This window comes from Lutra lutra, chromosome 17 (assembly GCF_902655055.1).
Source record: "Lutra lutra chromosome 17, mLutLut1.2, whole genome shotgun sequence".
Classification (NCBI taxonomy): Eukaryota; Metazoa; Chordata; class Mammalia; order Carnivora; family Mustelidae; genus Lutra; species Lutra lutra.
In genome coordinates, this window is record NC_062294.1 from 55,766,871 (window position 1) to 55,793,300 (window position 26,430).

General features: G+C 42.4%; 3 protein-coding genes and 1 pseudogene across 3 annotated transcripts in view; 1 reads left to right on the plus strand and 3 right to left on the minus strand.

The window, feature by feature from the left end:
- LOC125088868 (zinc finger protein 665-like) overlaps window positions 1-26,430 on the minus strand; it is a 577,134-nt gene that overhangs the window by 250,504 nt on the left and 300,200 nt on the right.
- The window catches only part of LOC125088894 (L-lactate dehydrogenase A chain-like), a 386,819-nt pseudogene that overhangs the window by 203,996 nt on the left and 156,393 nt on the right, over window positions 1-26,430 (minus strand).
- The window catches only part of LOC125088914 (KRAB domain-containing protein 5-like), a 664,001-nt gene that overhangs the window by 155,939 nt on the left and 481,632 nt on the right, over window positions 1-26,430 (plus strand). The window lies entirely within an intron of this gene.
- On the minus strand, window positions 11,030-17,281 carry LOC125088915 (KRAB domain-containing protein 5-like). Its single transcript, XM_047710543.1, has 4 exons — window positions 17,171-17,281; window positions 16,921-17,015; window positions 12,047-12,173; window positions 11,030-11,139 (listed from the first exon to the last, which is right to left on the minus strand). Exons 2-4 carry the CDS (start codon window positions 16,933-16,935, stop codon window positions 11,030-11,032), a joined length of 252 nt encoding a protein of 83 aa, XP_047566499.1. The 5' UTR covers window positions 16,936-17,015; window positions 17,171-17,281.

A 26,430-nucleotide genomic window follows, 5' to 3' on the forward strand; every position in this document is an offset into this window, starting at 1 on the left:
AGGAATATATTGAGCACAGGAAGAATTGTTTGGCAGAAAAGATCAACAACACTGACAGCCCATGAACTAAATAAAGAATAACAGAAAAAAGACTGAGTATAATGACAAGTGAAGAAGTGAAAGCTGACAAAGTATAACTGACTGCAGGAATAAAATTATAAGAGGCAACAATATTTGAGGGGGGAATCACAAGATTTTGGGTGGGAGCTACAGAGAGAGGGAATCACATGCAGGCATCACACTGAATACACAGTGTGACTTGAGCCTGTATCCCAGGACCCTGAGATCAAGATCTGAGCAGAAATCAAGAATCAGTACTTACCCAAGTGAACCACCAAACACCCAATTATTTTTTAACTCTTATCTCTGTGGTAAGTTCTCATTATTGTTTTTTCACTCATTGAGTATCCTTATAATTGCAACCTTAAATTCTCCATCAAGCTCCTTACAACTGTTTCCATCTTATCTCTGACCTTGGTCTTATCTGCTGATTTTCCTTGGGACAAATTCTTTCATCTTGGCATTTCTGTAAGTCTCTACTTTCCTCTGTCCATTAGAAAAGTCAGTGATGTGTCTGTCCTGTTGTATACTTCAGACCAGTGGTCTGCAGGGGCTCTCCTTGCCTGCTACGGGCAGTGTTTGGTCCCTGGCCTGAATGTGGCCAGTTTGAACTAGGTGAGCTCTGCTCTGATTGTGAAAGACCTGACATCAACTCCACCAGGACTGCAGCCCTGCAGAATCCCTGCTCAGGAGACGTGTTGTGGGCAGGGGCTGACCTTGCTTAGCCTGAGGCAAGCCTCACTGAGAAGGGCAGTCCCCTCAGATTACAGGGGGTGAGGCCCGCTGCAGGCAAGGCAGACAGCCAGTGTCCTCACTGAGTGGGGCTCAGTCTTTATGCTACAGGACAGGAGAGGGCTCCCCTGTTTTGGAAGCCACATGTCACTGAATGTTTCCTCTCAGGAATGTGCTCATAGACGACTGAATACTCTCCCCACTGTGCGCCCCAGGTTTCCTCCAGATGACTGTTTCCATGCTCGGTGCCCCCAGGTTGTTTGCCAGCCTTCTCTCAAGGAGCACCCAGGTGTCCTCCTGATTCTATCCCATCCAAACCTGCTGACCATTAAACCTCCAGGCTTTAAGATGTGCTGGTTCCAAGAACTCATGAAATTCAGCCCTTCTCCCTCTCCAAGCTTTGGGAAACTTCCTTAGGCATTCCCGAGTGCTCCTCTGTCATGAAACCTACCGCACAATGGGGGTCCCTACCCTCTACAATGCTATACTCCTTTCTTCCCTAAACCATGTCTCCACACTATCTCAATCTTCCATGTGGCCTCTTCTCTACTATTACTTGAGGAGTTTCTCCTGTCACTCTTCAGCCCAATGTCTGGGGAATTTAGGATGACCTGACTTTTACCTAGTGGTGCTCATCACAGGACAAATGAGTCGAGGACCTTCTTACGCCACTGCCATTTCTTCTCCTAGGAACTAGAGGAGGATTAATTGTTTTAATCCTGTTAAAACTCATATGGATTTTATAAAGCTGGTACACAAACCAACACATTAAAAATTAGTTTTGTTTCTACACAACAAAGAACAATTCCCAAAACAGAGACATCATACATTTACAGCAAACCCCGTCCCATCCCCAATAAATGCTTCCAATTTAACATAAGGGTAGAGGTCAAACCAGAAACGATGAAAAGTGCAATATACTCTGCAGGAATCCTAGTAACCTAACCTATAGTTAGGTTTCCTAAGTAGGAAACCTAACTATATTCTTTCACTGGAATAATTGAAATACAATAAATCTTGAAGTGATCTACACAAAATGCAATCTCTACCAAAGCTCCAATGCCATTTTTGCACAAAGATCAAAATCCATCCTAAATTCACGTGGATGTCATGGGATAACCCATACCCAAAATAACCTGGGAAGTGAAGAGCATATATCCTGATTTATGGCATACAAGGCACAGATATCAAACTAATGTCCTAAAGACATGACGTTGAGAGTAGAATAATGGAGGAGTCTGGCTGAGCTAGAAGTGCACATCACCAATGTTAATGTGAATGACAATGAACTGAAGATCCTGTTATAATTTATAGTCTGATTTGGATGTTTGGGTGGCATCTGAGTTTCTACTTTTCACACATGTGCCACTGATCAACAATGGATGCTCCACTCAAAATTCCAGGACTGAATCACGATAGTTTCAAAGATACTTAAAAAGGGGGCAGAGCAGGGCGCCTGGGTGGCTCAGTGGGTTAAAGCGTCTGCCTTCGGCTCAGATCATGATCCCAGGGTCCTGGGATCGAGCCCCACATTGGGCTCTCTGCTCCTTGGGGAGCCTGCTTCCCTTCCTCTCTCTCTGCCTGCCTCTCTGCCTACTTGTGATCTCTGTCTATCAGATAAATAAATAAAATTTTTAAAAAAAGGGGGGGGCAGAGCATACAGGTGAGTATGGAGTCCTTTGCTTCCCTTCACTCTTCATTCAAGCCAACCCTACTCCTGCATAACAAACTTAACCCAATCACTCTACTCTGGACCTCCTATTTTTCTTTCTTCAATTTCCCATACCACCATACTCATGGAAACAGCTTCCTCCTTCATAAGAAATGCAGGTGCAAATTGCTTCTGGCTGCAATGCCGGGTTTTGTACCTTGGACCCCACTGCATCCATGGCCTTTATCAATTTCAAGTTTCCCCTGCATTTTTACTAATACCCAGGGTCAGGGTACAGATCACTTATTTGAACCTAGAATTCCCTCTGAAAACTGACTTTGCCTAAAATGAGCAGCTTTACAACCTGGTTGCACTTTCTGGTCTTCCCCAAAGAATCCACTTCCAAGGAAAAGCCTTCCTGATGCTCCTCAGTGGTGAGAGGAGAGAGACCAAATTCAAGGAAATGGAGTTAAGAAGCTCTCACAGAAATGACTGTTCTTCCATGGATGGCCTGGGCTGCTCTTCCTGGGCTGCCTGTGAGGACCACAGATCTTCTTGGTCTTCCAGTTCCCTTCTTTGCTCTGCTGGGCACATGCTTCTCTTTCCATGTCCCTTCCCTTCTACACTGAGGAATGTTTATCTCCACTGTGATACAGATCAGTTTGCTTTCCTAGGACTTTATCCTACTGTGAGTACTTAGGATTAGCTTCTTTGGAAGAGCAGGTTTAGATTTCTTTACCTGCAACTTCCTAGGACACTACTTTAATCTACACATGTATATGCTTCTTTTTTTTTTTTTTTTAAGATTTTATTTATTGATTTTGACAGAGAGAGATCACAAGTAGACAGAGAGGCAGGTAGAGAGAGAGAGAGGGAAGCAGGCTCCCTGCTGAGCAGAGAGCCCGATGCGGGACTCGATCCCAGGACCCTGAGATCATGACCTGAGCCGAAGGCAGCGGCTTAACCCACAGAGCCACCCAGGCGCCCCATGTATATGCTTCTTGATATCCATCTTGATTTCCTTTCTATTAATATATACTTTACAATGTCCCATTATATTAGGTGTACACCATGGGGATTCAACAACTCTATAGGTGCTGTTATACTCACCAATAGTTGCTTATATCTGGCACCGTAAAATGCTATAGGAAAACCATTGGAGGAGTTCCCTGTATTCTTTTCACTCCACGGAAGCCTGTGCTTCCCATTCCCACTTCCTCATGTTGCCCATCATCCTTCTCCATTCCACACTGGTAACATTCAGGCTATACATTTTGTGTCTCTTTCAGCTTTTTTCTTTGTATCTTGTCATTTGTGATAAGTGGTTTGACCCAGAAGGTGTTATGCGATGTGAACTAAGTGACATACAAATACTATACGTATTCACTTATGTGTTCAACCAAAACAACAACTTAAATGGACAAACAAGAAACAGACCTATGATTGTTTATTTTGTTTTGAATAAAATCCACGGATAATCTCAATAAATATAAAAATTCCAGGATGACACGCATTCTATACTGTAACCCGTTGGTCTGTAACAGTGTTCCAATACTGGCAGAAGACAAGAGGTTCCCAGGTCAAAGGTCAAGTGCCTTATGGCTCATGACACAGCAAACATCATAAACATCTTCATCACACTAATTCCACTGGCCAGCCGCCCACCCCCAACTCATACAGGGACACGCTACATATGCGGTGGGTTTGTGTTGGACACTCTGAGCATAGGAAACCCCAGTATCTTCAAGGAACATCTAGCATATATGCCCGATCCTTGGCCATGAAAATAGCGCATCTGTTTTCTTGTACAATAAACTCATCTCTCCTCGACCCAAGATCAAGATGCTATCACTATACTACCAAGCTTTCTTATACACAAATATGAGTGGAATGACCACAATAACTAAAATGTCAATCACAGAAACGCTCACGCAGATCACGAGGTCACCACATGACTTCAAGGAAGAGTGACAATACTGTATAAAGGCACATGTATGATTCGGCTCAGATATCCACCACAGTACAGATTCATTTTCCTTCATGATCTTTTGCTATTCACCTGGCGCTGCTGTACAGTCACATGCAGGGTAAATCCCAAAGTCAATATACCTGGAAGTTTTGACTTTAAGATCTTCCAACCATCGGCCATAGGGCCAACTGCAAAGGTCTGGAAGATACCCAAGATGCACACTGCAGCACCAAAGACACATCCCTGGCAACTCTGTGAACCTAACAAAGTACCATTCATCCGACATCATGGTAGAAATCTTTCACCCAAAAGCTGTCAGTGTGGGTGGGAGTCCATTACAGACAATGTCCACTGATTGCCTATTCCCCTGTTTAGATGAACCTACCTGGCTAAAAGGAATTGTCAGCACCTGTGACTGACTTGGGTGTCCAGCCAATGCTCTGAACTAGGGCATTCTCTGTTTTCTGTCTGGGTAGCTATGCATGATCTAAGTCACTTCACATGGCTGAATCCTGCACCTCTGGAAGCCTGAACAGAGACCCTAGACAACCTCAGAGCCTCTCTTAAAAGGCTTCTGGGGAGAAAACCAAGCAGCAGCACTGGCCAAGCATTTAGCATAACCTCTTGCTTGCATGAGCAGGAAGCCTCATCAGTGAATCTGGGCAGCCTCAGAGCCCAGTCTACAGTCCTGCCCTGCAACAAAGAATGGCCTTCGGTCCTGCCACATGTTCAGTATCACCTGTGTATCTCACTACATTACCCACGGGCTACTACCTTTCCTGAAGAAACCAACTATGAATGTGTCCCCAGGTATAGGGTCACAAGGTCTAGTCCCTAGACAGTCACCTGAGACTGGGTAAGAAAGGAAAGGTGGGGGGCTGAACCCCAGAGCTACTGACATGGTAATACAAGGCTGGGCACAGGGCTCCACATTTAAAGTGTTCCCGGTGATTCTGACCAGACAAAATTTGACAACCTCTGCAGGAACTAAGTCACAACACACACCTAACTGGTTCTCACTGGTATTGTCCGGCAGCCTTCTTCGTCTTCACCATCTACTCTGTCATGTGACATCTTTAAGATATGCCCACCATGTTTAAATCAACTAATACCCTCTCTCCACACAGTCCATGCATCTGGGCCTCAAAGAGTACAATTATCTCTGTCATCCAATAGCAACTGGTACTCAGGACAGAAGGGAATACATTACATCACGAGAAAAGCATCAGATGTCCTAGACAGCCACATTTCCCAGAAAGGCATCTCAGTCCCATTCGCTCACCTTGAGTAGCTTCTTTAGGCCTTGCAGTGACCAAAGGGACCTCTCTACTAAATCTTTGTTCACATTTCAAGAGTTCACCATATTTTATTTCCATAGCACTTACCTTCCTCTCAAACTGTCACAACATCGTGTTTTATCTGTCCTCACAACTTCCAGTGCCAAATGCCTGAACTAATCCTGTGGCCCAGTGATGGATTTTTGCTTCTCTTCCAGTGCAGTGGTGACAACATTGTATTTAAAACATACATAGGCCTCACATGATCCTATTATCAACCATTTACAATGGCACTAGAAAACTCCAAGCTACCCCTAAGGCTAAGCAAGGGCCTGCCTGGCTTAGGTGGGAGGGGGAGTACAGTGACAAAGAGGTTTCCAGAACACAGGAGGGAAAATCAGCTGTGATGCCTCCATCACCAAAATAGAGATGGGACAGAAGAACTAGACAGGATTTGGGAAGAAAGGAAGTACAATTTTTCTTTCTAGATTCAGAGTCAGTAGTGTAGCCTTGGACAAGGGTCTTCTCCCGAGATGAAGAATTCAGGCCAAAGTTTCAGCCTAGATCTGTTTCATCTCTTCCACTGGGCTGCTCCATCACTCCTAACAGAACACTGTGTTCTGTTTAAGTTAGAACATCTACTCAGCACCCATCCCTGTCCCATCTTTGTTTCCTTCAAGTAAGTGTTAAAAAAAAAAAACAAACAACAAAAAACAAAACCAAACAGGATTTGTGAAATCTCCACGTTTTTACCTAATCAAATGCTGACACTGAAGTGACCAACATGGATGATCACTTCCTAGAAGGGAAAAGAAGAATAACTAAGGAACTCTTACTTCTCCAACCACAAAGGCAGGAGTGAAGTCTATCAATTTAACTACATGGAATTTATAATGCTCCCTGGAGAATTACTCTCACATTTAAATTTAGAATACCATGTCATTCCATGGAAACTCTTGTTAAAATCTCTATCAAGGTAGCTAAGCAACAGGTCGACACAGGAATAAGGAAAACAGAGTAGATCCTACAGGAGTAAAACCCAGTTATGTAAGAGACAATTCGCATGGGGAGATTCTCAAACTATACACCAGATATAGTAAGCACAAATTCAATACAATACAGAGAAGAAAAGTATTTCTATTATGAACGTAGAATCTCTTTGCTTGCTAGGAAATCATCACTTTTCAAACTTGGAAGTGACCTGGTTTGAGGCAGGATTCCTTTTCCTTCTGAAGATATAGGTACACACACATATGTATGTACACATGCTTCTTCTTACTTAGTTCTGGGACTTCAAAATCTCTCTTTAGCTTAATATGACACATTGCATTCTGTGCAGATCAAAACCCTAAATCTCTGCTTGTGTTCTCTATCCTCACAAAACAACAGGAGAAATATACAGGGTAAAATTTGATCGATAGTCCTTGAGAATTGTGTAGCTATGGCTTATCATTATATTTTAGTGACTTCGTTTAATTAGCGATCGTTGGGGAGAACCCGTGGGTGTTAGATGGTGAGCCATGGTTCAGGACAAGAGAAAGAAACTAACATTTACAAAAATCATTCCCGACAATCCTTATCAAAATCTTAGCAATAAAAAAAATCTTATAATTTTGAAATCGAGAAATATACTCAAAACCATTCTGTGAGATCAGCAGTACCCTGATATCAAAGCAGTATAAACAAAAGATAAAAGGCTACTTTATCTAATGAAATTTCTGCTACTCTGGCTTTCTTTGGACATCCATATACATGTACAAAATAGAGTCAAAAGGAAAAATGAATCACACTGAAAATAATTGTCCCTCTCTAGAGATTCATCTGCCCCTAAATCCTTTCAGGTCTGCTAATAAATACAGTTAACCATTGAATAATGTCCTTTTCATGAATAAAGTTCCAGTTAGACAGAGAAGTTTGCTTGATAAATCCAGTGCACTATAGCAAATGTCTTTTCATTATGATTGCCTTCATATTTAATTTCTTCAAATTACTTCCTTATAAAACTATGGTATATACAGCAGACCACATACAAAGAATGGGATGACTCACGACACGTTGTAATTAACCCACTCAACACCACAGATAAAGAGAGACTTTTGAAACACAATGACGGGGCACCTGGGTGGCTCAGTGGGTTAAGCCACTGCCTTTGGCTCAGGTCTCAGGGTCCTGGGATTGAGCCCCCCATCCAGCTCTTTGCTCAGCAGGGAGCCTGCTTCTACCTCCCTACCTGCCTCTTCACCCACTTGTGACCTCTCTCTGTCAAATAAATAAATAAATGAATATACAAACAAATAAATCTAAAAAGAAAAACAATGGCAAATCCACTTTATCTTGTGCAAGAGCTCCTAGAAAATCACTAGGAGGATTCTCAGCAGTCTGAACAGCAATGGGGCCCGGCATAACGTACTCAGGTACTCAAAGATTTAAAAATAGCCACCAATAATACTTTACCGAGCAAAATTCTTTTCCACAGAGGCAGAAACGAAGATATTCCCAAGTAAAAACCCCTCTAAGCTTACCAGTAGATCTGTCCCACAAGAACCATTAAAGGAAGTCTTTCTAGATGAAATAAAAGGATACTACCCAGAAACTGCAACCAGATGAGAACACAGCTCTCCGCTGAATGTAAATATGTAGACAATTAAACAAACGTGCTGTGTAGCAATGAGATACCAGTCACATTTATTTCTGCTACAGTTTGCTTTTGAAAAAAAAAGAAAAAAGAAGAAGAAAAATCACAAATGTGGGTAATAAAGGATCCAACATAAAAGAATTTGTGATCTAGGTAACAAAGTCTGGAGGGTGTGCAGGTGTGGAGACAGGAAGAAGAGTTTTCTATATAATTGACACTGAGTTTTAAAAGGTTTGTTTTAGGGGTGCCTGGGTGGCTCAGTCAGTTGAACCTCTGCCTTCGGTTCAGTTCAGGATCTTAGGGTCCTGGGATCGAGACCCACCCAGGGCTCTCTGCTCAGCGGGGAGCCTGCTTCCCCCTCTCTCCCTGCCTAACTCTCTGCCACTTGTGATCTCTCTCTGTGTCAAATAAATAAATAAAATCTTTTAAAAATAAAAACAAATATAAAAAGTTCATTTTACAGCTAAGTTGTTTTAATGAATCTCTAAGGTTACCACAATGAAAACACTCATAGAAGATGCATAACTCAATGACAAAGGTACCAAGACATATCATGGGTATTAATCCTACAATTAATTAGATGAAGTATATCTTTTGTATTTCACACCAAAACAGAAGTATATACAGAAGTATACAGAAATATAAAATGTTGAAAATTACTCTGAATTCAAAAAAGTCTTTCTCTCATGCAGAGAATAAAAATTCACCCACAAATACATGATGAAATCAATTCTATGTGGATGACAACTCACCTAGACATGGCACGACATTCACTGACCACTCACCAAGGAGACAAAAAGTAGGGGTGACACAGTATATATGTGTGACATAGAAACACAAGACAAAAACACACAGAATTTTCCAGCAAAAAGGATAAAGCTCATTCTTTTTTGAGTTATCCTCACATGGTCTTGAAATATGCCGAAATATACAGAGCTGAAAATTCTCTTCCTCTAACAGCCTGCACGATAATACCCAACCCGCATCTAGCTAATGTCGTAGAATGACCCAGACAAGGAAACACATTCTTAGGAAATTACCAAACCAGAATAAGAGAAAACTCAACCCATGAAATTCTAAATAAAACACTGATGTATGACACAATTCTATATTACCATAATTTTGAACTGTGTCCACGTACCCGTGAAAATCAAGCAATTGAGTGGCAGGTCTTAATGGACTATAATATCATGAAGAATTCTCATTAAAGTCAACCATAAAGAGGTGTAAATGAGAATTTTATGAACACTTAAAATGCTTGAAAGACGTGTATTATGTTATTAATACATTCATTCTCCTCCACAGAATGTAACCCTATAGTCCATTCCATAACAACAGAGGAAACAAACAACATCTTCATTTCTGAAGAAATAAACATCATAGATGTTGAAAATATGCTGAGACACACTGTATATTATATTAATATTTGGAGTTAAATTCTGATGCATTCTGAGGAAAGTAGAAGAAAAAGCTCATGATAAATTTCCCATGAAGCAACACTACATTACTGAACACAAGGATTTTTCAAACATGGAGGTTTAGGGTACCTGGGGGCTCAGTCAGTTAAGCATCTTCCTTCCGTTCAGGTCATGATCTCAGGGTTCTGGGATCCAGCCCCACACTGGGCTCCCCGCTCAGCAGGGACTTGGCATCTCCCTCTCCTTTTGCCCTTCCCCTCCATACTCATTCTTTCTCTCTCTCTCTCTCTGTCTCAAACAAACAAAAATTTTAAACAAACTATATGGGAATATTACTGATTGTCTAACTCACTTCTTATAAAGCACATGCCTATGTCGTATCAGGACATTTGATGTAAAAATTCAAAGATAAATCTCATATAGAACTAAAGAGAAAGTGAAAACACACAGGACAAAGTTACAAGAAGTTCAAAGAAGAATCATACAATGATGCAATTATTAAAAAATAATGTAATAAATGAGAATTTCTTAACAGCTACAAGTTCAAGTTCTAAATGTGCTAGATCCCCAGTATCATTTGTTATGTCAGAATTCTAGTAAACAAATAATAGAGACATTACAGTATTTCACCACTTAGGAATGGAACTCATAGAGCAGAAATTTCTATATGGGGAAAAAAAAGAAAAAAGAAAGAAAAGAAAAAGAAAAAAGACCATTTGAAGGGAAATAAAGCAGTATATTTTCTCATTTTAGGGCGGTAATTTGTTATCTGATAAAGTTATTGAAACTGAATTTTGTAAGACTAAGATTAAGACCTCCATACCTTAGAAAGCATAAGCCAGAAAACATTAAAAATCTGTCTCAGTGTTCCGGGACTTTCCCCACCAAACCCCACTGTGCATACAACTACCCTGACCTACTTGTCCCATAATGAAATCCAGAATGTACAAAGGCCATAGCATACAGGTCCTCAGAAATAGGATGCCTTCCCCAGGGCCCTCAAAACAATAGAAAGCTCTCAGATTGGGGGGGCCCTCCCGCTCAAAGGAGAGTCTCCTGCCTCTCCCTATGAACGTGATGAACCATCACTGGAGCTGAAGGAGAATCCCTAGAGAAATCTAAGAACTTGATAATGTTGGAGAGCAGATGTTCCTCTGGGAGAGAGAAAAAAAAAAGTAACTGGGCATGTCTCCAACTAATCTTCATTCAAGGAGAGCTACTCAAACCACTGCGTAAGGTCTATCTTCCTCCTTCAGACTTGGACCTCCCCTCTGTCATCTGCCTCATTCATTCCCAAATACCTGGATGGAAGCCTCCGGTCTCCTTTCTCTTCCCATCCCAGAGCTGCTTCTCTTGCTCCAAAAACATGATCAGGTGTGGCTTTGACACAGTGAGACCTGTTTATGAGGAAAAAGGAAAATGAATCTTGCCGCCAATTCTAACTTTCCATCAGGCTTGTGCTCAGGAGAGAAGAGACGATATTGTACAATCCTAGAAAGTGGTTTCCCAAAAGCTGTTCCCCAACAGTCCATGAACACACAAGAGGCGGGGCACCTGGGTGGCTCAGGGGGATAAGCCTCTTCCTTCACCTTAGGTCATGATCTTAGGGTCCTGGGATTGAGCCCCACATCAGGCTCTCTGCTTAGCAGGGAGTCTGCTTCTCCCTCTCTCTCTGCCTGTCTCTCTGCCTACTTGTCATCTTTCTCGGTCAAATACATAAACAAAGTCTTAAAAAAAAAAAAAAAAAAAAGAACTCACAGGAGGAATTTCCAATGTTCACATCCTGACCTACACTTCCAAGTAATAGACATGATAATCAGAAAGGGAAATTTCAGTTTAAGATGTGAGCAGCAGGGGCGCCTGGGTGGCTCAGTGGTTGGGGCCTCTGCCTTCGGCTCAGGTCATGATCCTGCCAGGGTCCTGGGATCGAGCCTCACATCCTGCTCTCTACTCAGCAGGGAGCCTGCCTCCTCCTCCTCTCTTTCTCTGCCTGCCTCTCTGCCTACTTGTGATCTGTCAAATAAATTAAAAAAAAATATTAAAAAAAAAAAGATGTGAGCAGCACCATTCTATGTCACTAAAGGTTGAGAACTGCCACTCATATTCACAAGCAATGATGTTTCCTTGAGGAAGGAGAGCTAAGGCTGAGAAAAAACATGAAAACTTTTCTCTCCATCTACTTATTTCCCTTTCTGCCTTGATCTGAATTCTAGTTATTACAAGAGAAATCTCTAAAAATAGTCTTCACAGGAAGGAATAAAACCCTGAGTGGGGTTTGGGAAATCTGGAAGGAGTCTTCCTCACCCAAGAAGAGGAGGTGTCCATAGTTCTCCAACATCACATCCCTGTACAGTTGCCGCTGAGTGTGGGTCAGGCGTCCCCACTCCTCCTCAGAGAATTCTACGGCCACATCCCTGAAGGTCAGCTGTCCCTGTAATAAATACCACAGTCACCAAGTGTCCACTGACACAGTTCACGATGTTTCCTAAGATAAAAGTTGGTCAGTGGGGAGCCTACTTCTCCTCTCTCTCTGCCAACTTGTGATCTCTGTTGTCAAATAAATAAATAATTTAAAAAAAAAATCTTAAAAAAAAAAAAAGAAGCACCTATGGGGCAGGGGGCTGCCTGGTTGAGAACTTTCACTCCTTTCACTCCCAGAAGTGAACTCTATCAACTACACAGTGGTGACAGCCCTCCTTATCCACCACAAAGTGTTGGGATGTGGAAGAGGAGCAAATGGTCAAGCAATTCTAGACATGTTTCTAATGGGAAATATTGGGGTTCTGGAGTGAATGATGAAGAAAGGATTGTTGAGATACCCGTGGTACAACAACTGTGGTCCTAACACAAGGAGAGAGGAACGGGAGCAGTGAGTTCACCCAAATCGACAGGTATTGCAGGCCTGTCTGACGGCAACTACGTGGCTTGGCTTCTGGCCTGAAGAGGCCACTAAAAGTTCAACCAAGACATTCCTTATAAGAAGTTCCAGCAAAGCAGATTCTAAAAGATCTATATGATTACTCACTGTTCTTACTGAGGTTATGTAAATAATTAGGTCAAGTTTGTTAAAACTGGACTTGTTTTTCAAATAAATTAGTCCCGATTTGGCTATCTCTGGAAATGAGGGTTATTTTAGAGAAAAAAATTATTTTTTAATAACACACCTTTAAGCATGTTAACTTCTAGATTTGTCTTTAAATGTTTGTTTACTTAAGCTAGATAACTTGAGGTAAACTTCAGAGAAGTTGCACAATAGCTTGATTAGATGATCTTCCCCAATATTCTGTAGGGATAATAACAGAACCCATTGGGCACATAGCTTAAATATTTAAACAAATGGAAAAGTGAAATTGATTCCCCAACAATTGTATAACTTAACCTTCACCTTGTGTGTGGCTGGAATAATGAAATTGCCTAAAAGCCAGCATACTGCACTCAATAGCATTAACCATGGACTTGTGGAGATAATGGATGACCCCACTTTATGATTGGATTGGATGATGCATGGGGGACTCCCCTTATCTCTTGACAAGTTTTCTCCCACTTGCCAATGATCCTCTGTAATCAGGATATCGTCAAGGCTGGACCACTCAAAGGGCTTCTTAATGGTTTCATCCCTTAGTCATATTTATCCTAGAAGCCACCTCTGAGGTGCAGTTGCAAACAGTTGCTTTAGCTAAGCATAGAACAGCCCTCCTCATAAAAAGAGCCTCAAAGCTCACTACTGGACAGTCCCTGACTGTAATGACTTCACATCAGGTCCAGCTTTGTCTTAGAAGCCAAAGGCCACCAATGGATGATGGGGGCCAACTTATTAAATACTGGGCTACACTTACAGATATGCCAGAAATAATACTTAAAACTTGTCAAACGTTAAACCTAGTTACCCATATGCCTGAACCTGACCATTGTGCTTCTTTCTCTATGGAGCAAAAACTGTTCAGAGGTTATTGATCTTGCTTACTCTGTTTGGCCAGATTTAAGATGTCCCTGTTAAAAATACAAATGACAGTTGGTTCACTGATGACAATACTTTTCATAAAAAGAGTAAGAAAAGCTAAGTATGCCGTAGTGCTCACTAGCACTTTGCAATTGCCAAAGATTTACAAATAAACATTAATACTGACTCCAAATATACCTTCCTGGTACTACATGCCCATGGAGCTATTTGGAAGCAAAGGGGATTGCTGTCAAGCCATAACTCCCCAATCAAGTATGGGCCTAAGTTACAAAACCCTCCATATCGCTATACTGAGGATGGCATATATCAAATCTGGGATACATATTTGTGGCTCAAACCCACTATTGGACAGCTCATTCAAAAGGCAGTTTAATGCTGGGAACAAAGAAATCATACATATGATACTTGGGCAAATAACACACAACATCTGGGATGGCTATCATTAGAAATGTGTTCCCAATGGGATGCCTGGGTGGCTCAGTTGGTTAAGTGGCTGTCTTCGGCTCAGGTCATGATCCCAGCCTCCTGGAATTGAGTCCCACATCGGGCTCCTTGCTGGGCAGGGAGGCTGATTCTCCCTCTGCCTCTGCCTGCCACTCTGTCTGCTTGTGCTTGCTCTCTCCCTCTCGATCTCTGACAAATAAATAAATAAAATCCTAAAAAAAAAAAAAAAGGAAATGTGTTCCCAAATAATAGTACTCCAGGCTACTGACTGGTTTGCTACTGATTGGGTAAGGCGACCTGGCATTAGATGGCCAGCTCCAAACGGAACCCAGTGGATCTATGGAACTAACCTGTGGCCCTGCCTTCCTCCAGGGTGGATAGGTTGCTGTACCTTAGGATTTGCCTGGATTCATGGGCGCATTATTAAAACTATCACCACTCCAGCTAATCTCCCCAATTTAAAGCAAAGATGGACACGATCTCTTTTTAAATGGTATGGTCACTTAACATCCATTTTTGCTCCATCTGTGGGACTAGAAGAGGTCATGTGGCATGTAGAAGCCCTTAATAAATATACTGAAAAGGCACTCAGTGATTCACTAAATAGCATCTCTTTACTTAATATCAAAGTCAGTCCCAGTCAGATACGCAAGGCAGTCCTACAGAATAGAATGGCCTTAGATGTCCTGACAGCAGCACAGGGTTGCACATGCGCAGTTATCAAAGCAGAATGTTGCGTGTACATCCCAGACTATCACGAAAATGTCACAGGACTAATAAAAGATATGAATACCCAGATTAAGGCTCTACAAGATCCTTCTCTCCCTCTCAGTGATTGGTTAAGTTTCTGGTTTAAAGGAGGACTATGGCCAACGATTAAAAATCTCCTTTTCGGGCTTTTCATTCTTAGAGCCTTATTAATCTTAATGCGTTGCCTTGTCCATTGTTTCTCTACTTGGTGCCGAGACTCCATTGCTGCAATGACTTCACAATGATCCTTACCACGCACAGAGACTCTTCTTCACTGTCAGCTCTGCATTCAGCTGCCTCCATCTTCTGTAACTCCCCTACACATTCCTCAACTGATCAATGTTGACCCAAGTAGGTAGGGACAGTTCTACACCCCTATTCAGCAGGAAGAAGTTACAGAAGATGAAACTTTCCACCTTCAACTACCTTAAAGATTCCATGGTCAAAATTGTCCAGGGGGGAATGATGAGGGAGCAGGAGGCTGGCTGAGGACAAAGCAAAAGCTGGCACCTTGCACCCCCTCTCCACCCGCTCCCCTCCCTAGTATGTGTTAACATTCCTCAGGCACCCCTGGCTGCCCTAAAAGGAAAACAAAGAGTTACCTTGCAGAGATCACAGTCCTGCAAGACAGGAGTCTCCCTCAGTCTACAAATGTCCTAGTGATTTATAACAAAGAAGCTATCTTACCAATAGCCCAATTTGCAGAGGCAAATAACTCAGTTCCTCAAGCCCTAATGTTGCCCTCCCCTCCATAAAAACTGAAGGAGGCTGAGCTAGAAGGAAATGTAAATAAAGTTAAATTTCTTCTAAACCTAAATCTCACTAACAAGGACGTTTGATAGGAGGAATGTGACATTCCCCAGGAAAATCCCAATTGTCTTCATCTTAGTGCCTCATTAGAGGGGAAAACGGCCTTGGCTTGGCAATAATCAGGCCTTCAATATCCTGACAGTCTTCTTTACCCTGATAGCCCTTCTGAACACCCCCTTTGTCCTCACTTACCCAACTCTTGTGTATATAATCAGCCACTCCTCAGGATAGTGGGGCAGCAGCTCTACCTGCCCACGGGTCCTGTCCCCGTGCTTTCATAAACCACCATTTTGCACCAAAGATGTCTCAAGAATTCTTTCTTGGTCATTGGCTCCGGACCTCACCCCACCGAACCTCACCTATGTTCTAGAACTTCATCCCCTGGGAACCTGGGAGCCCGATGTGGGGCTGGATCTCAGGTCCCCGGGATCACGACCTGAGCTGAAGACAAAAAGCAGACTCTTAGCCAACAGTACCATCCTCGGTCCCCAAGATTGATTCATATTTTAGAGGAGATTGGGAAGGGACGGAGAGGGAGAAAGAGAATGTCAAGCGGTCTCCCCTCAGGGCTCAGAGCCAGAAACGGGGATATCAGCCCAGGACCCTGAGATCCCAACCTGAGCTGCAACCAAGAGTCCAACCTTAGTTGACTGATCCCCCAGGCACCCTCTTCCAGTGGATTTTAAGCAGAATATCTCTTTCACGTGGTAAAGATGGAGACACACACACACCCTTTCTTAGAATGGGAACTTTCCACGTTTTTCTGGACTCATACCCACCGAGCTTCTGTCCGCATTTCCTTCCTCCCCAGCTGCACACAGCTGACTGAGAATCCAGACAAGCCCGAACGAGAAATGATTTCCCTCCCTGACATCCCAGGACCAGACCTCATCAGCCACAGGAATTTCAGACTCGACACCTTCCCCTCCGGATCTGCCACCATCGGAATATTGTCACTCCTAGTGGGACTTTAATTCAAAGTGACAACAGCTGATGCCCTATCGAAGCCAGTTTGGGGACAGGACAGAAGGCTCTGGGACATAGAGAAGCATTCTAAAGACCTAGCCCTGAGTATCACTTCTGACCACATCTTAAAAACAGGTGAACGCGGAGGCGAGAAGCACCCGCACTGGAGGCATCCACATCTGCAGCTTCTAAATGCGAGGGTCTTCGAAGAAACAGAGGACACGTTTCCGCGGGGACCCAGGCTCACCTGAGAACTGGCCATTTCTGCCTTCACCTCCACCTCTAGATTTCGTCCTCACGAGGGATCTGTGGGAAATCACAGCTGCATCAGGAGAAAATGCCCTGAAATCAAGCAACCGACCTCTTTCTCCTCACACCGATTGCGCGCGGGCAGGACTCAGAGATGCAGAAAAGGCCCAACTTCCAGTCCTTTGTGTCAGGAGCAGCTCAGAAACTGTGAGCTCCCTAGAGGACACCCATCCCTGCATTTTCCTCACCTGCTTTGTGGGGAGGGAGGGGTCCCCTGCCACCGCCACTCACAACTTCAGCATCAGCATCAGAACCGCGGGCGTCATGGATCCGGCCCTCCCAGAATCACGGAGCAGAGATCCTGTCACCTCTCCAGGACCAAAGCCGCACATCCACTCTCAGAAAACCCTCGGGCTCCCCCAAGCCTCGCTGAGAATCTCCTGGAGCCCTTAATTAACACAACAGTGTTGTTTTCGGCCAAACCAACTGACAGAATCTGAGGGGGAGGCCCGCAGAGGAGATCCTTCCTGAAACTCCACAGGTGACCCTGCTGGGAAGGAACTGGGGAGGTGACCAGGCCAAGCAGGGGAACCAAGGCTGGGGCTGGGAGCAGAGTTCGAGCCCTGCCTTCTCCACCATGAGTTTTGGGAGACTGACACCTTCTCCTTCTTTCTGCTACACAGAGGGAGACCCCTGACGGACTGAACTTTCCTGTATAAATGCAAATGTCTCTTTAAAAGTAAACACAGGATTTCAGAGCTCTTCCTTTATCTGCCTTTTATAAAAATAACCAGCCGAAAATAATGCTCAGGCCAAGGAGACATATTTTAGGGTGACAAAATATTCCCCTTCAGTGTTTCTGTTCATAAGGACCTGCCACACAGTTTTCCACACTGCATGTTCTTTTTACCCTCCCATCAGCGATACACGAGAATTCTAATTCTCAGCATTCTCAGGAAAATTGGATGTTAATCTTTTTCTTTATCTTAGCCATTTCAGAAAACACTGAGTGGTTTCTCAGTGTGAAGTATGAAGTCTTCTTACAACAGCTGTCTTGGTGACTGAAAATGAAAACCACTTGAAAGGCATCAAGTTGAACAAAGAAAAAAGCAATTAATGCTTCATTGGGACTCCATTTCCAAATAAGTAAACTTTCTCTTCCCCACAGACCTCTTCTCACTTCTCAGCCCTTTGTCTCAGGAACCTGGTTGCACCCTGACAGCATGATAAACAGGGCTGGCGGCACAGACAAATTCCTCTGGAAATTGGCCATTATCCAGCATCTCCCGACAAACCCTTGGCCTCTTTCCCCAGGTGGGCTGCAGGTTTGAAGGCCCCGACCTGCTGAGGCTTCCTTGGCTGGCAAAGCAATGAAGCTCCCACTGCCCTTGATCCCCAGCTCTGTCTGCACGTTCTGTTCCGGGTCTGAAGCATGGAGGTCAGTTCACACTACAGAATGAATGTGAGGAGAGGAAAGTTTGTTTTTCCTGCGCTGTTCTCAATTCTTAGGCTGGTCTAAGACTTAAAATGATGTAAGACATTTTCAGTAGAGAAAACAATGAAGTTCTTAATTATGGGAACAAGAAAGACATGAGACTCAAAGAGAGGAGTGTTATTCCCCAATAATGGGTCCGAGATTAAAGGAGTGAGACTGATATAAAGCGAAGGTCAAGCAAAGATTTATTTCATGCCAAGCATCAAGAATCTAACCGAACGTTAGGGGATGCACCTCTTATAAGAGAGGGCCACCCTTCTCCTTTCACAGACTAACTTTTAAGGGCAAAGGCCATGCAGAGGCCTGGCCACGCACAGGTGGCCAATGAGATTGTCACACACACAGGAAACTCCACAGTGATGCTAGGACCTGAATTACAATTTATCCTAGTAGACATTTGAACCAGCCTATCACCTTGGTCAGAATTCACACCCAAAATGTGCCCAAAGGGTGGGCCAGTCTCCTTGGTAGCTAGGGAAACAGTATGTAACCCCCCCTCTGATCAGATGTCTCCACCTGGCCTGACCCACCTTGTCTCTGGTTTCCAGGTCTTGTTTTTAAGTAAATCCCTTGGGGGAAGGGGAGCAGGGACAGGTTAACTTTATTGAATGCCTCTTGCTAAATAGGTCCTTACAAGGTGATTGAAGCTTCTGTGTCATGGTGACTTAAGAAGGAGGAGGTAGGATTTCAAATTTACAAAGAGGGGATTATATTCAGAGGAGAAAGGAAAGATGAAATATTTCTCAAACAATGGTTTGTCTTCCAGGTAGGCAACTCTTCTCCTTCTTCTTCTTCTTCTTTTTTTTTTTTTTTTTTTTTGCAATTTTATTTTTTTCCAATGTTCCAACATTGTTTATGCACCACACCCAGTGCTCCAATGCAATACATGCCCACTTTAATACCCACCACCAAGCTCAACCAACCTCCCCCACCCCATCCCCTCCATAACCCTCAGTTTCTTTCTCAAAGTCAACAGTCTCTCATGCTTCATCTCCCCCTCTGATATCCCCCAACTCACTTATCTTCTTCTTCTCCTAATGTCCTCCGTGTTATTCCTTATGCTCCACAAATAAGTGAAACCATATGATAATTGACTCTCTCTGCTTGACTTATTTCACTCAGCATAATCTCCTCTAGTCCCGTGCATGATGATACAAAAGTTGGGTATTCATCCTTTCTGATGAAGGAATAATACGCCATTGTATATATGGACCAGAGCTTCTTTATCCATTCGGGTGTTGAAGGTCATCTTGGCTCTTTGCACACTTTGGTGACTGTGGCCATTACAGCTATGAACATTGGGGTACCAATGGCCCTTCTTTTCACTACATCTGTATCTTTGGGGTAAATACCAAGGAATTCAATTGCAGGGTCACAGGGTAGCTCTATTTTTAATTTCTCAAGGAATCTCCACAGTTTTCCAATGTGACTACACCAACTTGCATTCCCACCAATAGTTTAGGAGGGTCCCCCTTTCTCCACATCCTCTCCAAAACTTCTTTCCTGTCTTGTAATTTTGGCCATTCTAACTGGTGTAAGGTGGTATCTCAATGTGGCTTTGATTTGAATCTCCCTGATGGCTAATGATGTTGAACATTTTTTCATGTGTTTGTTATAGGTAGGCAACTGTTTGTGATATAAACTGTTAATCTCTGGTATACATGTAGGAAAGAACGTTAAGGTTTGATACCCATGGCAAGGAAAGAATTCTCGAGATGTCTATGGTGCAAAAGGTGATTTTATGAAAGCATGGGGACAGGACCCAGGGGAAGAAAGACCGCACTCTGTCATGAGGCGTGGCCCATCATCTACTTTCAAGTTGGAGGGGGTTTGGGATAGCACAAGTATCTATGGAATTTTGGAAGCAAGGTATCCAGAACCTTGAGGGGGCTATCAGTTCTTGAGAAAAGGTCATTTATTACCAACCAAAAATCCTTAGTCATGGGACCCTTCTGATGTTTATCTGTGGGCCCTCTGCTTGCAGAATGTTTACCAATAGGTAGCTAGGGGGTTTGAGAGAAAAGGGAAGTTTCCAAAGGAAATGTTTTATGTTAACTTACTTACTTAATGTTTTATGTTTATACTTACAGGATCCTGGTGGGGGTTGGGGAGTTCAGGTCAAGATTGTCTTTTCCCATTAGCAACCTATTAACATCATGGCAGTTGAGTCCTTGGAGGAATGTCACTCTGCCTGTTTCAAGGATATGTCAATGACCTGTAGGTATAAGGATATTAGTATGTTTTCTTCTGCCTTTGTTTCCCACATCATGATCAGTTCTCTTCCTAATAAAGGTCCTCCATCTAATTGATTCTTGAACACACACACAAACACACAGGCCTTCGCACATTCTTGACATTTGTAAGGTTTTTCTCCAGTATGAATTACGTGATGTTGGGTAAGCACTGAGCTCTGTTAAAGGACTTCCCACATTCTTGACATTGGTAAGTTTTCACTCCACTGTGAATTCTATGATGATGAGTAAGGGCTGAAGCCCAGCTAAAGGCCATACCACATTCTTGACATTGGTAAGGTTTCTCTCCACTATGAGTTTGGTGATGTTGAGTAAGGTCTGAACACTAGTTAAAAGTCTTACCACATACTTGACATTGTAAAGTGTTCCCTCCTGTATGAATTATGGGATGTTGAGTAAGGTCTGAAGACCAGTTAAAGGTCTTGCCACATTCTGGACATTTGTAAGGTTTCTCTCCAGGATGAAATCTGTGATGATGAGTAAGCCTTGAGCTAATGTTAAAGGCCTTGCCACATTCTTGACATTTGTAAGGTTTCTGTCCAGTATGAATTATCTGATGTTGGGTCAGCCCTGAGCTCTGTTTAAAGGCCTTCCCACATTCTTCACATTGGTAAGGTTTCTCTCCAGTATGAATTCTACAATGTTGCATAAGCTTTGAGCTGTGGTTAAGTGACTTTCCAAATTCTTGACGTTGGTAAAGTTTCCCTCCAGTACAGAATTACTTATGTCCATTTATTGATGAACAGTCCTTAAAGGTTTGACCACCTTCTTCATATTTCATTTTTTCTCCAATATGCATTTGCTAATGTTGAGATAGTGTTGGGTGACAGTCCAAGGATTTACCACATTCCTTAAAAATGTAAGTTTCCTTTCTCCAAGGGATTATCTCATTGATGTTTAGGCTTGATGACTGACTAAACACGGTCCCTGGTTTATTAGATGTGAACGGGCTTTTTCCCTCATAAATTCTCTGATGATCACCAACACTGGAGGACTGGTTACAAGCTTTCCCACTTTCATTATATTTATGAGGACTGTGTACCAAACGCTGACCACTATGTACAGTGAGGTTAGAGCTTGGATGAAAGACATCCCCACATTTATAACATTCATAATGGTTCTCTGCAAACCTAGCCCTGACACATCTGTGAACACTGAAGCCCTGGTCCAGTGTTTTCTGAGATTCAGTGCACTGAGCAATTCTGACTCCAGTGGAAACCCTCTGGTCATTCTGGAGGGTTGACTCCTCTGCAAAGTCCCTCTCGAATGGATCCCACTGAGCACTTTGTTCTTCACTTCTAAATCTCTGATGATCAGAAACATCTGGCTGAAAGGACAGGCCAATCCTATCTTCCAAATGGCTCAAATCATTATTCTCATCATGGACTAGGTTACTTTTCAGAAGTTCCAAATGGTCTGTCCACAAATAGCTATGTTTGAATATCTGGTTGGAGCTTGTGCTGACAGAAACACACTGCTCTGCAGAAACAGTTGACTTAAAAAGGAAGGTTTTCCACAGTGGTTTATATCCTTCACCATTTGGGGCAGTGAGATTCTCATTAAGGGCAATTGCCTTAGTTTGGGTATATCGTCCAGGATTTCTTTGATGCCCTTCACTGTCCCCATCATTGTCCCAGTCTGTGCATAAGTGTAAAATCTCAACACCACTGTGTTTGCATTTGTGCATTGGTCCATTCTGGAAAGAACCTTCTACGCTGCACTTTTGGGGGAAACTCTGCATGCCAGATGAAGATATAGCTGAAAGATTCAAATAAAATAAAATCATTGCACTTACTACATTCAGAAGAATATACCCTTGAATGCTAATATAGAAGCATCAAGTCAATCAGACAATGTCAGAAAAATGGCTGAGAAGGACTCATCAGGACTTCATTTCACATGGAAACATAACATGGCACACAACATAGTAACCATATATCCTCATATATAATTCTGTGGTATGGTCACACATATTTGCTGTCTCAAAAATCAATTTCCTTTATCTCTAACTATCAGGAAAAGGGTCTCATGAGTGCAAAATTAGCAGAATGATGGAAACTGAAACAGAAAACTGAAATGAACCAAACACAGTACCAAAAGAATAGGAATATATCAACCATAGGAAGAGTCGTTTGTCAGAAAAGATCAACATCATTGACAACCCATGAACTAAATTAATAATAATAGAGAAAAGACCAACTAAAATGACAGGTGAAGAAGTAAAGGTAAATATAGTATAAATGACCGTAGGAATAAAAGTACTTATAAAGGCAACAATGGGTAATCAGTGCCCACAAATTCAGACCAAAAGATGTGTATGAATTTCAAAAGAAATGTATAACCAATTTAGACTCCATTATTCAAAAAAAATTAATAAATAACTGATCTATAAGCACAAAGCAGAATGAAGGATGAATAAAAGAAAAAACTCCCAAGAAACAAAAATTGTGTGCCGGATGAATTCAGTTTATATACAGACAGACACTGAAGAAGAAAGGACTGCAAATCTCCTCAAACATTTCCAAGGAGTGATGATCAGGGAAACTAGCAGGACACTCTGTCTGTGGCACCAGCATACCCAGCTCATGCAAGCAGATGAAGACACTACAAATGATGAAGTTTGCAAATCTCTACCTGTGAGGAATAGTCACTCAAAGTCCACAATAAATAGCAATCTGAATCAACAGCACATTTTCCCTTTCTACAAGATCATCAAATACGAAACATTCCAGGAGTTAAGGGTGCTCCAACATATTGAAAACCATAACTTGAAGACTCCACATTAACAGAATAAGATCAAAAATGACATGATCATATTAAGGGAGACAGAATACAAATATGGGCACAGCGGACAACATGTCACATTAAAAACACTCGACGGAGAGAGAGAAGGAAACCCCTCAACCTAATGAATGCCATAGATGTGTGAAAAGCTGAAATCTAACCTATTCAATAGGGAAAGACTGCAAGCTTCTCCTCTATGATTCTCAGCGGGTCCGACAGGACTGGGGCCAGCATCGAGTACTCAGGTACTGCAAGATAAAAAATGGCCACTAAGCATACTTTATCGGCCAAAACTCTTTTCCACAGTGGTAGAAATGAAGACATTCCCAAGTAAAAATGCCCTAAGTTTACCAGTAGGCCTGTCCTCGGAGACACATAAAAGGAACACGCTCTCGATGAAATGAAAAGCATTCTACACAGAAACTGCAAACTGCAACCACATGAGGACACAAAGCTGTCTTCTAAACATAAATATTTAGAAAATTACACAAGCCTGTAGTGTTGTAAGTGTTGTAATTAGGTATCCCTGATGTTTATTTCTGCTACAGAATTTTGTTTTTAAAAGAGTATAAAAATCTTTGGTGTAGGTAGTAAGGCACACGACCTAAAGACAGAAGCTGTGATATCTGTAACAAAGTGGGTGCAGGGGTGGAGACGGGATCAAGAGTTTTGTGTGCAATTGACGGTATGAGATTTAAAATCTTTGTTTTACCTCTAAGTTATTTTAAGCAATCTGTAAGGTAACCACAATGAAAATACTCACAGAAGACACAAAAGTTAATGAGGAAGGTACCAAGGCATATCATGGTATAATACTACAATTAAAGATAAAATATATCTTTCTTATTTAATACCAAAACACGGTACAGAGCTATAAAATGTTTCAAAATTACTTTCAATTCCAGAAAGTCTTTTCTCTCATGCAGAGAGAATCAAAATTTGCCCACAAATACCTGATGAAATTAATTCTATGTTGATGACAACTCATCTCGACAGAGTGCAACATTTACTGACCCCTCACTAAGGAGAGAAGTTAGACAGTAGGAATCAGAGAGTATGTATGTACTTTTTTGCTCCATTCTCATTTTGGCCTGTTAATAATTAAAAAGATGTAAGACAGTTTAAGGAGACTAAAAAAAAAATCTTAATTATGGGAAACTGAAGGACATGAGGCTCAAAGGTAACTGGAGCTTCCGTGCCACTGTGACAGGATGAGGAGGGAGGATTTAGAATTTCAAACAGGGGACATATATTCGCAGGATATAGGAAATGCATGTCCAACAATGGTTTGTCAATCCTTTGGGGCAACTCTTCATGATCTAAAAAGTTAATGTCTGGCATCATCTCTCTTCCCAATAGATGAGGCAGAAAAGGCATTCCGGTTCCAATACTGATGGCCAATAAAGAATTCTTGAGAGGCCTTTGGTGTAAATATGTGGTTTTATTAAAGCTGGAGGACAGGACCTAAGGGCAGAAAGAGTTGCTCTGGGATCATGAGAAGTGACCTATTATACACTTTCATCTTTTGAGGAGGGTAGGGATAGCTTAAGCCTCCCAGATATTTTGGAAACAAGGTTTCCAACCCCTTGAGGGAGCTAGCTGTTGTTAGGAAAGGTCATTTATTACTGTTTAGTAAAATCTCTGGCATGAGACCCTTCAGATATATATGGGAGGGTCATAAGTTTGGAGGATGATTGCCAACATGTATTTTGTGGGGTAGAGAAAAAGGACGATTCCAAAGCAGTTTTTATATGTTAAAGAAGATTTACAGGATCCTGGGGATTGGGCTAAGATTGCCTATTGCCCTTGGCAAAATGTTAAACTGGGAGGCAGTTGGATCCCTGGAGGGAGGGCAACTCTGCCTGTATCAAGGACTTGTCAGGGTGCTGTAATGGTGAGGAAATATAATCATCTTTCTTCACCTTTATTTCTCTTATCATCCCTCCCACTGAACAGTTTCTACCCTTAAATCTTGAAGGTTGCTCAGAGTGCAAGTTCTCATCTTTTGTAACTTCTACCTGCTGAATAGATACATAGTGACGTCCCTACCTATGGGCCAACATTGGTCATTTGGGGCTTATACAGACATGACTTATGAAGCAGAAGCAGCTGAATCCAAGGGAGACTGCATGTGTGGACATCTTGGGTGGAAAGGATCATCTATGGGCTTGAAGTCATGGCAGGTAAGGCATCTCAGCACCAAGTGGCGAGACTTGGGGCAAAACAACAACACAAAAAGAACCCTAAATAAGGGTCCTCTGATAGTTGACAAACTCTCCTGGACTCTAGGAGTTTCACTAAGCATTGAAGGAAGAAGAGCGATTGTTACATGCCAATCTGAGTGTCCATGTCTGTTAGAAACCCAGAAATACTTTTGTGGTCATCTAGACTGTGTGCACAGCATTTTGTTTTCGGGATAGCACACGTTCTACCTTGTGCAGCTGTTACAACATCTAACTCCTTTCTAGTCAGTAAAACTGCTTCATGCATTCGTGTTACTTAAGTATTTAGTAGAGAAATGCTATTCTGAGAGTCATTTAGGGCTTTGATCATGTACTTAAGAGCTTTCCTGTTTCAAACAACCACCTCCAGTCCCAAAGAGGAAAAAAAAGATTTAAGTGGTCCTACCAATGAGACACAGAATGCGTCCACTAGTTTTAACTTTGTAAGGTTAGGAACACCTGGGTGGCTCTGTTGTTATGCATCTGCCTTCGGCTTGAGTCATGATCTCAAGGTCCTGAGATGGAGCCTTATGTCAGAGAGAGCCCACTCTTCCACTCCCCTGCTTGTGCTCTCTCTGTCAAATAAATTAATTAATTAAGGAAGCAAAAATAAAAATACACTTAGAAGGTTGGCTGGTAGGTCATGGTATTAATAATGCATCTGTGCATCCAGGCAAAACCCAAAGCACAGTGGGCCCTCCAACCTGGGGGAAGCCATGGACACAAATTAGAGCCACATAACCACTGGGTCCCCT